This window comes from Phocoena phocoena, chromosome 18 (assembly GCF_963924675.1).
Source record: "Phocoena phocoena chromosome 18, mPhoPho1.1, whole genome shotgun sequence".
NCBI lineage: Eukaryota > Metazoa > Chordata > Mammalia > Artiodactyla > Phocoenidae > Phocoena > Phocoena phocoena.
The window spans coordinates 15,575,712-15,590,720 of record NC_089236.1 but is presented as its reverse complement, the minus strand read 5'-3'; the positions used below and the strand labels follow the sequence as shown (position 1 = coordinate 15,590,720).

The window sequence follows — 15,009 nt, the reverse complement described above, 5'->3', positions numbered from 1 at the left end:
ACCAGGGCTTGAACCCATGTCCCTGCATTGGCAGGCAGATTCTTAACCACTGTGCAACCAGGGAAGCCCTGTTATATATATATATACATACATATATATATATACATATATATATATATATATATATATATATATATATATATATAAAATGGTTTGAATCTGTTAATCCCAAACTCCTGATTTATCCCCCCACACCCGGCCCCTGCTTTCCCCTTTGGTAACCTTAAGTTTGTTTTCTATGCCTTAAGTTTGTTTCTGTGTTGTAAATAAGTTCCTTTGTATCATATTTTAGATTCCACATATAAGTGATATCATATGGTATTTGTCTTTCTCTTTCTGACTTACTTCACTTACTATGATAATCTCTAGGTCCATCCATGTTGCTGCAAATGGCATTATTTCATTCTTTTTTACGGCTGAGTAATATTCCATTGTATATATGTACCACATCTTCTTTATCCATTTCTCTGTCGATGGACATTTAGGTTGCTTCCATGTCCTGGCTATTGTAAACAGTGCTGCAGTGAACACTGGGGTGCATGTATCTTTTCGAATTAGGGTTTTCTAGGGATATATGCCCAGGAGTGGGATTGCTAGATTATGTGGTAGCTCTATTTTCAGTTTTTTAAGGAACCTCCGTCCTGTTTTCCATAGTGGCTGCACCAATTTACATTCCCACCAACTGTGTAGGAGGGTTCCCTTTTCTCCACACTCTCTCCAACATTTATTATTTGTAGACTTTTTAATGATGGCCGTTCTGACTGGTGTGAAATGATACCTCATTGTAGTTTTTTATTTTACTATTTTTTAAAAATAAATTTACTTATTTATTTTTGGCTGCACTGGGTCTTCGTTGCTGCACGCGGGCTTTCTCTAGTTGTGGCGAGCAGGGGCTACTCTTCGCTGCGGTGCGCAGGCTTCTCATTGCAATGGCTTCTCTTGTTGTGGAGCACAGACTCTAGGCATGCAGGCTTCAGTAGTTGTGGCTTGTGGGTTCAGTAGTTGTGGCTTGTGGGCTCTACAGCGCAGGCTCAGTAGTTGTGGCGCACAGGCTTAGTTGCTCCGCTGCATGTGGGATCTTTTTGGACCAGGGCTCGAACCCGTGTCCCCTGCATTGGCAGGCGGCTTCTTAACCACTGTGCCACCAGGGAAGTCCCTTAAATGAAAATGATTTTAATGTGAAAAACAGAAGGATACAAAATAGTACTTACATACTGATTGAAGCTGTGTGAAAACAATTCGGGTCATGAATATTCATCTGGAAAAAAAAAGTTATCATTTACAGCCTTTAATGAACATGGCAGCATGCTGGGCACTGACAAGAAAACGGCACAAATACGCAGGAATAAAGCACAATAAGAAAATCCAAGCTGCGGTTGGGGCTCCCTCAAAGTCCGATGTAAACTCTGTGTTTGTTTCTGAGCTGGACAAAGGATGGGGTGGACGTCCCCACCGGGCCCTTGGCGGAAGGAACGCCAGGGGGCGCGCCAAGCACGTCGCCACGTCCCCCGGCGCCCCCGGGGCAGCGCGCGTTCCCCAGAGCGACCGGGCAGGACCGCTACCTCCCTGCCGGCCTCCACCCCGCCCACCGCCAGGGGGCGCAGCAGGCTGCCCGGCACTCGGCTCGCCGCCGGGAGCGCCAGAGCGGGCGAGCGGTGGAGGCCGGCCTGGGGGCGGCCATGGACCGCTTCGTGTGGACCAGCGGCCTCCTGGAGATCAACGAGACCCTGGTGATCCAGCAGCGGGGAGTGCGCATCTACGACGGCGAGGAGAAGGTAGGGCGGCGGCCGGCCTGGCCTCGCTCCCGGACCCTGACTCGCGGGCCCGGCCTCGCCGCTCGGCGCCGCCCCCGCAGTCCACGCCGGCCCAGCGCCCGGCTCCGGCCCGACTTGGGAACGGCTCCGGGCGGGCGCGCCGGGCGGAGGCCCCTTTCCCACCCGGGGTGAGACCCCTTCGGGAGGCACGGCGGGCGCGGGCCGGGAACCCTGATTCCTCGCCCCGATCGCGGCGGGCGGGCGACGGGCAGGCCGGTTCCGCCTTTGTCCGGAGGCCGCCGGGTCCTGCGCTCCGAACCGGGCGTGACTTCGGGCGCTGGGACCTGGGGGAGCCCGAGGGACTAGGCGGTCCCGGCCGGAGCGGGAGGGGGGGTGGCTTTAAAAGGATTTCCGAAAAAGAGGAGTTAGCCTCTCCTGGGACTCCTTGGCTGTAGGCTCTGTGTTTTGTTTGTTTTTTCTTTAGGAGTGACAGTAGAAAGGCGGTTTGATTGTTTTGTCGAGTGATGGAGTAGGCCATGTCTGGTAATCCAAGCGTAAACCTTAGGAGATGTGTTTGCAAATTGAAAGAAATATTGCCAGTATTTCACAGAAATATTAACGTTCACTGGAGACTTCCGTCAGACTACAAACTATCATCCTGTTCTGGATGAAATGTATAAACTGGAATTAGAAAAAAATTAAAAAACCCATTTACTCACTAGCATTTGTGGTTTCCAGAAGTTTTCACTTGCTATTTCTCCTTCCTTGGAGTTTCCTTAGAGAAACTTCCTCCTGTACTTTCGCAAACTTTGCTGGGCCCAGAGCTCTTTCTGTCTGTGCTTTACAGAAGCTTGAGGCTTCCTTCCTTCTAGGGGGTGGAGGGCAGGGGTTAGTTACACAGCCATCGGAGGTACCGGGGGCCCAGGGGCTCTCCCTACTGGAGGGCATTTTTCCATATTTCCATTATTGAGTCAAGATCTTTTTTTCTTAAATAATTTGCTTGGCTTAACTCTGTTTACTGCTTCAGTACTTTTATTAACTTGATCTCAAATTGGGTTTGCATGTTTTGGTTGGAGTGACAAGCTCAATGTTTTTATTTTTGTAAACCGAGGTTACACCTTTGGAACTGGGGAGAATGGGAAGCTTAATCAACCTGCCCCCCCTCGGGGGCTTGGAGCTTGGCAGCACCCTCAGGTCCGAATATGGGTATTGACAGATGGGTCTTCAAAGTCTCCTCCAAAGCCACTCCCTGCTGGCTGTCTAGCTTTTGCCGATCCCCACACTCTGTTGTTCTATGGAATTGCAATATGCAAATTAGGGACATGTTGGCTGCACAAAACATAACTATGGTATGTTTTTTTTTTTTAATAAATTTATTTATTTATTTTTGGCTGCATTGGGTCCTCGTTGCTGCGCACGGGCTTTCTCTAGTTGTGGTGAGCGGGGGCCACTCTTCGTTGCGGTGCACAGGCTTCTCATTGCAGTGGCTTCTCTTGTTGTGGAGCACGACTCTAGGCATGTCAGGATCAGTAGTTGTGGCACGTGGGCCCAGTAGTTGTGGCTGGCGGGCTCTAGAACGCAGGCTCAGTAGTTGTGGCGCACCGGCTTAGCTGCTCCATGGCATGTGGGATCTTCCCAGACCAGGGCTCGAACCCGTGTCCCCTGCATTGGCAGGTGGATTCACAACCACTGCGCCACCAGGGAAGTCCTTATGGTATCTTTAAAACAATAAAAAGATCAAACGATTAGCACCCATATATGAAAAACCATTGCTGAACCAGCAAATTCTAGTTTTTCTTTTATTTATTTTTGCTTCTTGTTTTAGCAGACATATAGGTATCAGAGGATTAAGAAAAAAGTCATGGGAAATACTTAGTCGAGACCCTTTGATCTCATCAAGAATTCTTTTTTTATAACTTTATTTATTGAGTATAGTTGATTTACAGTGTTGTGTTATTATCAGGTGTACAGAAAAGTGGTTCAGTTGTACAGATGTATCTATTCTTTTTCAGGTTCTTTTCCATTATAGGTTATTACAAGATACTGAATATAGTTCCCTGTGCTATACAGTAGGTCCTTGTTGTTAGTCAAGAATTCTTAACTGTTCTGCAAGCTGGGGGTGGTGCGGGAGGGCTATGGGTGTCTTGAAACCTAAGCGAAGCTCTAAGGCCTGCTCACCACTGTGGTCCCTGGGCTGGATCTACTCAGTCACTTGCTGAGCTGTCCTTAGTGTGGCTGAGGGCCAGACTGATTCCTGGGGGAAGTCTTGCATCCTGGCTTTCTCCCTCTGCTGGAAGGCGTCCAGACCTCGCATGGTCTGAGGACTCCAGGAAACTGCACTCATCAACCTCCGGATCTGAGCAGGTGCCCTTTCAGAATCTCTCACTAGCTCCCGTGGTCTCAGTGCTGCAGTGCAGACTGCACAGCCTTCTCAGCTTTGCACCCGACATGTTCCCCAGTAGGGGCAGGGCTAAGACCAGTGGACTCTCCCTACTCGTCCTTTGTATCTTCTGGCTCACTGTGGGTGTGAAATACATTAAAACAAAGAAACACACAAAGCCTTGAATAAGCAGTGTACCTGCTACGTGCCAGGAGCTTTACATAATTTAATCCTCTCAATGGGCATGTGAGGTGAGTATTTTACTGAATGAGAAAAGAACTCTCAGAGGCAACAGTGACTTGCCCTAAGATCCACTGAGTTAGTTCAGAAGAGCTGGGAGTTAAATCTCTATTGATCAGACTCCCAAAGCCTGTGCTTTGTTCACTCTGCTGGAGCGCTTCAAAAATACAGCAGTCGGGGCTTCCCTGGTGGCACAGTGGTTGAGAGTCCGCCTGCCGATGCAGGGGACACGGGTTCGTGCCCCTGTCCGGGAAGATCCCACATGCCGTGGAGTGGCTGGGCCCGTGAGCCATGGCCGCTGAGCCTGCGCGTCCGGAGCCTGTGCTCCAAAATGGGAGAGGGCACAGCAGTGAGAGGCCCACGTACTGCAAACAAACAAACAAAAAAACACAGCAGTCACCAGTGCCAGACCCTTTCCATAGTGTAATATGTATGTTCTACGTATGTTTATGGAACATCCTCTGAAGATGAGCACACTGAGACCCTCAGTAGGTGGTTGAGAAAACTGCGACCTGTCCAAGGTCACACAGTTAGTAATGGGTGGAGCCAGACCATTGCTCTTTCCACTGCTCAGGTACCTCTTGCTTGTTTATACGGGCAAAGTTTTCATGGGCCCCTTATGACCGGATAATATGTTGTTTTTCTAAGCAGTGTGGACAGGTCATTTGTTTCAATTCACAGAAGCGTCTGTAGCCTCAGCTAATTTATTTATTTATCTATTTTTTAAAAATTTATTTATTTATGGCTGAGTTGGGTCTCTGTTGCTGCACGCGGGCTTTCTCTAGTTGCAGTAAGCAGGGGCCACTCTTCGTTGCAATGCCCAGGCTTCTCACTGCAGTGACTTCTCTTGTTGCAGAGCACAGGCTCTAGGTACGTGGGCTCAGTAGTTGTGGCTCTTGGGCTCTAGAGTGCAGGTTCAGTAGTTGTGGCACGAGCTTAGTTGCTTCGCGGCATGTGGGATCTTCCCAGCTCAGGGCTCGATCCTGTGTCCCCTCCATTGGTAGGCGAATTCTTTTTTTTTTTTTTTGCGGTACGCGGGCCTCTCACTGTTGTGGCCTCTCCCGTTGCGGAGCACAGGCTCCGGACGCGCAGGCTCAGCGGCCGTGCCTAACGGGCCCAGCCGGTCTGCGGCATGTGGGATCTTCCCGGAGCGGGGCACAAACCCGTGTCCCCTGCATCGGCAGGCGGACTCTCAACCACTGCGCCACCAGGGAAGCCCACCTCAGCTAATTTAAAAAGTAATGTAAGAAGGTTAGTGGTGTGTAAAGTGGCAAGTTGCCAGCTTACACTAGAAGATTTAGAAAATGTGTATTTTCTTTCAGCTTTTAGGAATTTACCCTTGGAAATAATCAGAGATGCATAAAAATATAATGAACGAGTATGTGCATCTCAGCAGTATTATATATATATTATTTATTATTATGTAGTATAGGGAAAAATTGGAAGCAATCTGAATGTCCACCGTAGGGACTGGTTAATTAAATATGACACGCCCTAATCAGCATGAGGCATGGCTAACCATAGGCTGCTAAGTGAAAAAAAGCAAGTTATAAAACTATAAATATCTTGGTCTCATTTTATTTTAAGATTATATCCACACACCCTGGCTGGTCTGATTACGAATGATTTCATTTTCTGTTTTAGACTTTAAAAAAATGTTTTCCAGATTTTCAGCAGCATATTACTTTTATAACAGAGAAATGTGAACTCAGAACAAAACAGTAAGAGCTTATTCAGCGAATGCCTAAGTTATTTTAACTATTGACTCTTAAGTTGAAATTATTCTAGCTCTGAGTGGTAGAAGCAAAGCAGCCTAAACTTGTCTGTCCCGTTGAGCTCATAATCCCTTGGAATCCCTGAAGGGAACAATTACACAGTGTCTTCACTGGGAGCAGCAATGCTTTACGTGTGCACATTGTTCATCAACTTGGTGAGGGAACGTCCTCTGGCTTCAGCTTTAAACTCACATCCTTATGCTTGGATTTCGGTCAGATAACGTGCAGTTTCCTAGTCAGAGCTATTATGTAGTTATGCTGTGTAATGTATCAGGTACTCTCGAGTTGATAAAGTATTTGCTTCGGGAAAAGTGAAATCTTACTCATTGGCAAAAAAGAGATTTTTTTTTTTTTTTTTTTTTCCGGTACGCGGGCCTCTCACCGTTGTGGCCTCTCCCGCCGCAGAGCACAGGCTCCGGACGCGCAGGCTCAGCGGCCATGGCTCACGGGCCCAGCCGCTCCAAGGCGTGTGGGATCTTCCCAGACCGGGGCACGAACCCGTGTCCCCTGCATCGGCAGGTGGACTCTCAACCACTACGCCACCAGGGAAGCCCAAAAAAGAGATTTTTAAAATGCTTAAACTCAATTATTTGGTTTTGCGTATGCAACATTAACCAACACATTTGTAGCCAGGCCGCATTAAATGCCAGGAATGTGAATGTGTTACTTCAGATGCAGAGGAAAGTGTGGAACTCCGAAGTCTTTTCTCTGAGGTGCTGAAGTGCTTGGTGGAAATCTCTTACAGAGTGTCTTCGACCAGATGGTTCAGCAGTTTTCTTCCCATTAAAGCTTATTAACCATATTATTTAAACTTACTAATATTAAGATATTAGTAATACAGTCAGACATTTCTCTTAGAAAATAATTTTTTAAAACTCATGTTAAAAAGTATTAGTTATGTTATTATAAAGGACTTTTTTGACAGAATGTTTCTGCTTATGTTCAATTTAACAAAAAATAATTTATATACATTTCAGAGTTGCATGGAGTTATATATGCCTGTAACAGATTTCTTTATCTTTTTTATTAGACAAGTAATAAAGTTGTTAAATATGGGTAAACCAAAAGAAGAAACTTGAAATAATCAGTAATCCTTTACCCATAAACAATTACTTTTGGCACATCCTGTGTGTGTGATTGTGCAGGTACGTGTGTGTGTGTGTGTGTAACCGTGCTGTGTACACTGCTTTTTTCTATATTAATATTATGAGTATCTTGTAATATATTGTCAAGTGCATACATAATTGCATTTATGAATATTTTTACTTAAGAATGATATATAATAATGTTCTAATTGGTTATTCACTTGATACCCATTTTTAACCACATTATTTTATTTTTTAAAATTTAAATTTTTAAAAAAAATTTATTTAAGTTATTTATTTTGGGCTGTGTTGGGCCTTTGTTGCTGCACACAGGCTTTCTCTAGTTGCAGAGATCGGGGGCTACTCTTCGTTGCAGTGCGTGGGCTTCTCATTGTGGTGGCTTCTCTTGTGGAGCACGGGCTCTAGGCACACCGGCTCAGTAGTTGTGGCCCACGGGCTCTAGAGCGCAGGCTCAGTAGTTGTGGCATATGGGTTCAGTAGTTGTGGTGCACGGGCTTGGTTGCTCCGCAGCATGTGGGATCTTCCCGGACCAGGGCTCGAACCCATGTCCCCTGCATTGGCAGGTGGATTCTTAACCACTGTGCCACCAGGGAAGCCCTCACCACATTATTTTAAACTCAAAAGGATTATTATTTGTAATAACCTGGACCCTCACTAAGATGCTTTCCTTTGAGTTTCTGTTTTATATTATAACTTTTGAAACAACTAGTTACTCCTCAAAAGGATAGAAGCATGTCCTGCCTTATGGCAAATTCGACTTTCTAGTAACTAAAGTGAATAGAAACTTCCAATATATTTCTTGATTTTGACAAATGAAGGGGTTTGACTTGTCAGTCTTTTGGGTTCCAACTCTAAAATTTGCTTATCTGTATAACTTCCAGTGCATAATAACAAATTATGAGGATTAAAGGTTTGGTCCTAAAGACATAGCTGGCATTTTTGTGATTGTATTATAGTTAAAAAACATTTTTACATTTATAATTTGCCTAAGTGACACAATCCCCTGATAAAAATTCAAAAACCACGAAAAGTTAAGTCTTCCTCCCATCCTAGTCTCTCTGTCACCCACTTCCCCCTCAGAAGTCACCAGTGCTTCATTCTGGAGTCATACGCATGTGTCATACACAGGTGTTTGCGTAAAATATATTGTTTTTTCCTTTTTAAAGTATAAACTTGTAATATACTATGCATACAGAGTTCTGAAACTTGCTTTTTTCACTTAATCTATGTGGGGAATTTACCATATTTCATTAAGTCTAAGTGCACATTTTCTACCCCCCCACCCCCCTGGAAGCAGGATGAATCTTCAATTCATGGCATCTTAGATGTTATCAAATACATGAAGAGTCTCCTGATTCTTTTTAATGACTGAGTTGTCATTCCTTGTGTGGATGTACATTTCCCTGTTGATGGACATTTAAATTGTTTCCTATCTTTCGCTTTTAAAAAACAACAATGAATAACCTAGTAGCATATCGTTGTCCACATGTGTGAATTTGTCTTTGGGATAAATTCCTAGAAGGGCATTGATTGGATCAAAGGATTTGTGTGTTTATATTTTTGATAGATGATAATACATTGCCCTCCATAGCACTTGTCCCTCCAGTGATGTATGCAAATGCTTATTTGCCCAACACGTCACCAGCACAATGTTATCAAACTTTTGGGCCCTTGCCAATTGCATGGATAAAAGGGGTATCTTGATGTTGTCTTAATTTGCCTTTTTCTTATCATCAGTGACGTTGGGCATCAATTAATGTGCTTAAGAGTCATTTGTAGTTCCTTTCCTGTGAACTTTCTGTTAACAGTCTTTGCCCATTTATCTAATGGATTATAGCCTATTTCCTTATTGATTTGTAAGAGTACTTTATATATTAAGGAGACATATACATTTGTCTCTGATGTGAGTTACAATTATTTTTCCCAGTCTGCCATCTTTGCCCTTGGTGGTTTTTGCCATGAAGAATTTGTGTGTATGCGTGTGTGTGGAGGGGAATTGATCAATCTTTTCCTCTAATGCTAATGGGTTTAATGTTTTTCTTAGAAAGACTTTCTCCACTCTGAAGTGATTTAAAATTTTTTCTTGTAATTTTTTTCTAGTTCTTTCATACATTTTTAACTCAAATATTTGATCTATCCAGAATTTATTTTGGTACAATGTGTTAAGTATAATCTTACTTTGTTCCCGCCTGCCCCCAGTGGGCAACCCAGGTGTCCCAGTGCCATTGATTGAGTCTCCATCCACACCTATTTTGCATCTGTTTGTGTTTTTTTCTGGATGTTCTTATTATTTAAAAATCATTTAAAAATTTGTATGAGGGCTTCCCTGGTGGCGCAGTGGTTGAGAGTCTGCCTGTCGATGCAGGGGACACGGGTTCGTGCCCCGGTCCGGGAAGATCCCACATGCCGCGGAGCGGCTGGGCCCGTGAGCCATGGCCGCTGAGCCTGTGCATCCGGATCCTGTGCTCTGCAGCAGGAGGGGCCACAACAGTGAGGCCCGCGTACCGCAAAAAAAAAAAAAAAAAAAATTATGAGTGTTATACACAAATTCAATCTGATGGTAAAAATTCACTCAATAGTGAGGTGTATAGTTTTGAAAAAGGGCCCTTTGCATCTTTTTCACCCATTCCCTCACACTTTTTCTGAGATAACCATCGTTAACAGATCATTGAGTATCCCATTTAGACCTTTTTCTACTACTTATATGTGTATATGTATATATATACACACATCTCTTTATCTATTTAGAGATCTATCTCACATGTAGTTTGAGGGATATGGAGTTTATATCTATCTGATTACATTATATGCAATATGCTGTCAATTGCTTTCTTCCCTACTAACCCTATGTCTTCGAGTTCCGTGATAGTTCATGTAGCTCTACCTCACTATTCTTTTTAACCCCTGCATGGATTTCATAGTATGAATGTATCACACTTGATTTAACCACTTCCCTATTGTTACATAGCTAGGTTGTTTGCAATTTTTTCCTAATTTTTATTTATTTATTTATGGCTGTGTTGGGTCTTCGTTTCTGTGCGAGAGCTTTCTCTAGTTGCGGCAAGTGGGAGCCACTCTTCATTGCGGTGCGCGGGCCTCTCACTATCGCGGCCTCTCTTGCTGCGGAGCACAGGCTCCAGACGCACAGGCTCAGTAGTTGTGGCTCACGGGCTTTGTTGCTACGCGGCATGTGGGATCTTCCCAGACCAGGGCTGGAACCCGGGTCCCCCTGCATTGGCAGACAGATTCTCAACCGCTGCACCACCAGGGAGGCCCAGTTTTTTCCTAATTTTAGCAAGGCTTATGAAGTGTGTAGCATTGCTTCTCTATAACTTGTGATAAATCTAATTCTAAAATGTTTATTTATGTGATTGACTTACTATCGTGCAATTCATGGGGAAGAAAATCTGGACCACATTGAGTGACAGGTTATTAATATTTTGTGATGATCTTGTTTTTCTAGATAAAATTTGATGCTGGGACCCTCCTTCTTAGTACGCACCGTCTAATTTGGAGAGATCAGAAAAATCATGTAAGATCAAGTTTTTTGCTTCTGTTCTAGGTTTTATGTCACTTTTTTTTTTCTTTCTGGCAAAACTATGAATACATGTGATAAATTTTTGTTTGCAGATGTCTGAAGAGTGTGTTTCATATGGTCTCTATGAATGGGGCACAGATAGAGGAGTTAGGGTCTGGTCCCTCATTCAACCCTAGCACAGTCTGCAGCTACTGTACAGAGAATCCTAGCGGCTCCTGGTTTTTAAGCACTAATCAGATTCTCCCTCACACCCAAGTGTCCCCATCAGTCAGGGGTCCTGAAAACAACCCGTTTGGAGGTCTGCTGAGAAGTGCAGGCTTCTACCTAGATACTGAGATGAACTGCCTCTCAGTCACTCAGCAAAAGGAGAAACCCTCCCCCCGTTTTTGCATTTCTAGGAAGAGAGGACTCAGTGATATGTATAGACCTGATATCTTTATTCCAAAGAGCTTTACCTTGAATGTGTGTGTGCGTTTGTGTGTATTTGTGTGTAAATCTCTGTGTTGCCAGTAAAAGAAGCAATCTTTTCTATGTTATTTTTTAAATTGCTGGCTGCCTCCCCCATGAAATTTTAATTCCACAGGTAAACTATATACTGTACTGCGTCTCTTTGCATGTCACTAACCGCTGCAAACTCTGACTCGTTTTGCCCCCGAAGAGCCAATTTTTCCCCCTCAGTGGTGATGTTGGCCTGGTTGGTGACGAATGCCTTAGAACTGGTAATGTTGCCTAATTCTTTTTAAAGAAATAGAGATTCAAGAAAAATCTTTTCTGGAGGGGTAGGCGTCCTTAAACCATATGTTTATAAATTAAGTTAATCTTAGTATAAGTTTTTTTGATTATCATGTAAAGGAGCTAATATCAAAGCCCTTAGACCTATTATTAATAATAATTAATAATAAAGGGAAGCCACGTTAGTATTTTCTGTTAAAAATTAATTGTGGGTGGGTGAGTGAAATATAGAAAATTATAAAGCGGAAAAATCAGCTCTATAACACACTCTTTAAAGTCGTTTTGATTTACCTGCTCTATTTTCTGTTTTCCATATAAGAATATATTATATGTAAACAATTTTCATATAAATACTACTGTTTAAAAGATATAGCTCCTGTAAAAACAAAGGTAATGACAGCTGCTTTTAAACCTCTTATGTTCTTCCATGCCGCAAAATGCTACCACAGTATTGTCTTCATTCAGTTTTTCCTTAAGTTTATTTAAGGAATAAAATAACATTATTATTTTCTATTGTTATAATTACTAAGGACCTTAAAGGTATGTGGCACCCCATTAAATCTATAAAACAAGGATTTCTGACGAGTCTTACAGATCGTGTTTTCTTTTGATTCCCTCCCAGGAATGCTGCATGGCCATTCCTCTTTCCCAAATCGTGTTCATTGAAGAACAGGCAGCTGGAATTGGGAAAAGGTAAGGTCTGTATATTACAGTCTTTATGCACAAAATCGTTTCCAGTCAAGCTGTCCTTGTTAACTTGGTTGAGTCATTGCTCAGTCAGTCATGGCCGTGACTGTGTGTGTGCGAGTGAATCAGATGACTGTGTTTGTTGGTCAGAGCTCCCCTAAGAAGGTATCGTCCTGGGGGAGGAAGGAAGTAGGTGAGGGAGATTAAGAAGCACAGACTTCCAGTTACAAAATAAATGCGTCATGGGTATGAAAGGCACAGTGTGGGGAATATGGTCAGTAACTAAGTAATAGCTTTGTATGGTGACATAGCGTACCTAGACTTATCGTGGGATCATTTTGAAATGTATAGAAATATAGAATCACTCTGTTGTGTAGCAGAAGCTAACAGCATTGGAGGTCAGTTATACTTCAAAAGGAAACAACCGAAGTCATGGAAAAAGAGATGGGGTTTGTGTTTGCCAGAGGTGGGGTGTGGGGGGCAGGGAAAATTGGAGGAAGGTGGTCAAAAGGCACAAACTTTCAGTAATAAGATAGATAAGCAATAGGGACGTGATGTATTGAAGACAACATTATAAATGTAATTAACACCGCTGTACGTTATCTATGATAGTTATCAAGAGAGTAAATCCTAAGAGTTCCCATCACAAGGAAGAAAAATTTTTTTTTCTATTGCTTTAATTTTGTATTGGATGTTCACTAAATTTACTCTGGTAATCATTTCATGATGTATGTAAGTCAAATCATTATGCTCTACACCTTAAACTCATACAGTGCCACATGTCAATTATATCTCAAAACCGGGGGAAATATGTTTTAAAAAAAAGAAGGTAGGGCTTTCCTGGTGGCGCAGTGGTTGAGAGTCCGCCTGCCGATGCAGGGGACGCGGGTTCGTGCCCCGGTCCGGGAAGATCCCACATGCCGCGGAGCGGCTGGGCCCGTGAGCCATGGCCGCTGAGCCTGCGCGTCCAGAGCCTGTGCTCCACAATGGGAGGAAAAAAAAATGAAGGTATTATCCTACTTTAAACTCATTGATAAATGGAAGTCATTCTTTTTTTTTTTTTAACATCTTTATTGGGGTATAATTGCTTTACAATGGTGTGTTAGTTTCTGCTTTATAACAAAGTGAATCAGTTATATATATACATATGTTCCCATATCTCTTCCTCCCTGCCTCCCACCCTCCCTATCCCACCCCTCTAGGCGGTCACAAAGCACCGAGCCGATATCCCTGTGCCATGCAGCTGCTTCCCACTAGCTATCTACCTTACGTTTGTTAGTGTATATAGGAAGTCATTCTTAAAGCATCAATCAAGTACTAAAGTTGCTGTAATATCCTCAGGTCATAATAAATAAGTGTGGGCAGGCTGTCACTGTATATATTTCCACAGACATTTGCTTTTTGGGGGGGGAGCATGCCGTGCGGCTTGTGGGATCTTAGTCCCCCAACCAGGGATTGAACCCAGGCCCTCAGTAGTGGAAGCACAGAGTCCTAACCACTGGACCACCAGGGAAGTCCCCAGTCATTTGCTTTTCTGTGTCTGTGTATGTATCATTCAGTACTTGAAATCATAAATGACCCATCTGAGAAAAATACTTGACTTGCCTCCTATTTCTAGTTGACCATAAAGTTTCTCAACTTCGACTTTTTCAGATATCAGTGTTGAATAGAGTATCACAAGAGTTATTGTCCAAACAGGGATATTTCTTAGAGTAATAAGGGACACTGCTTATAATTAGATCAGGCAAGCATAAAACTGGACTGTCCCAGGCAGACCAGGAGATGTGCTCACCTTGGTTTAAAGCCACAGGTTAAAACGTTTCTGTTTATTCAAGTATATAAAACATCTTCACTTTATACTTTACATGCATGTGATTGAGGGCAACTTATGAACAAATATTGCTGATAAGGAATTTTTTTCCATGTGGGCTTATCTTCAGCTTTAATGTAGTTAGATCCTTCAGTAGAAGTGAAACAAATGTTAAACTTCCCTGGAAATGCAGTGCATCCTTAATTATAATGTTGTAGCTAGCATAAAAGATTGCTTATTTGACATAAAAGAAACTAACCAATATTTTGAAGAGATTAACAAGGCATAGATTTTTAGAGTAGGCTATTTTTCTGATTTATATTTTCCACCTTGTCACTTTTCTCCATCTTATTGAGTTTTTTCTCTTTTTTTTGGTATGATCGACAGTACAACATTATATCAGTTTTAGGTGTACAAGATAGTGATACCTAGTATTCATATATACTGCTTTATATATTGCTTTCCTTATTAAGTTCTACAAACTTGGGCTTCCCTGGTGGCACAGTGGTTAAGAATCTGCCTGCCAATGCAGGGGACATGGGTTTGAGCCCTGGTCCGGGAAGATCCCACATGCCACGGAGCAACTAAGCCCATGTGCCACAACTACTGAAGTCTGCGCGCCTAGACCCCGTGCTCTGCAACAACAGAAGCCACCGCAATGAGAAGCCCAGGCACCGCAACGAAGAGTAGCCCCCGCTCACTGCAACTAGAGAAAGCCCGTGTGCAGCAATGAAGACCCAATGCAACCAAAAAAAATAATAATTATTATTATTAATTTAAAAAATCATATTAAAAAATGACCATTTAAATTAAAAAGAAGTTCTACAAACTTTAAGGTGTTCCAGATCATTTGACTGTTTCTCTGCTGTGTTCCAAGGAAATCTAAACTCTATAACAAAAATAGTTAAATATTTACCTTCACATTAGTGTCTATTTTTAAACATCTCCAGTGAGGAGGAATTCGATAATATGCCAGGTTGACTTTTC

General features: G+C 43.0%; 1 protein-coding gene across 3 annotated transcripts in view; it reads left to right on the top strand.

Annotated features, from left to right (window-relative positions):
• The first annotated feature begins 1,647 nt into the window (after positions 1 to 1,647).
• Positions 1,648 to 15,009, top strand: part of VPS36 (vacuolar protein sorting 36 homolog) — a 30,810-nt gene continuing 17,448 nt past the window's right edge. Inside the window, exons 1-3 of one of the 3 annotated variants that reach the window (XM_065896003.1) lie at positions 1,648 to 1,775; positions 10,719 to 10,787; positions 12,148 to 12,218. In XM_065896003.1, the coding sequence (XP_065752075.1) occupies positions 1,680 to 1,775; positions 10,719 to 10,787; positions 12,148 to 12,218 (236 nt within the window). In that variant the 5' untranslated portion in view covers positions 1,648 to 1,679. The remainder of the gene's footprint in view (positions 1,776 to 10,718; positions 10,788 to 12,147; positions 12,219 to 15,009) is intronic. The other 2 variants (XM_065896006.1, XM_065896005.1) reach the window with 2 other exon arrangements.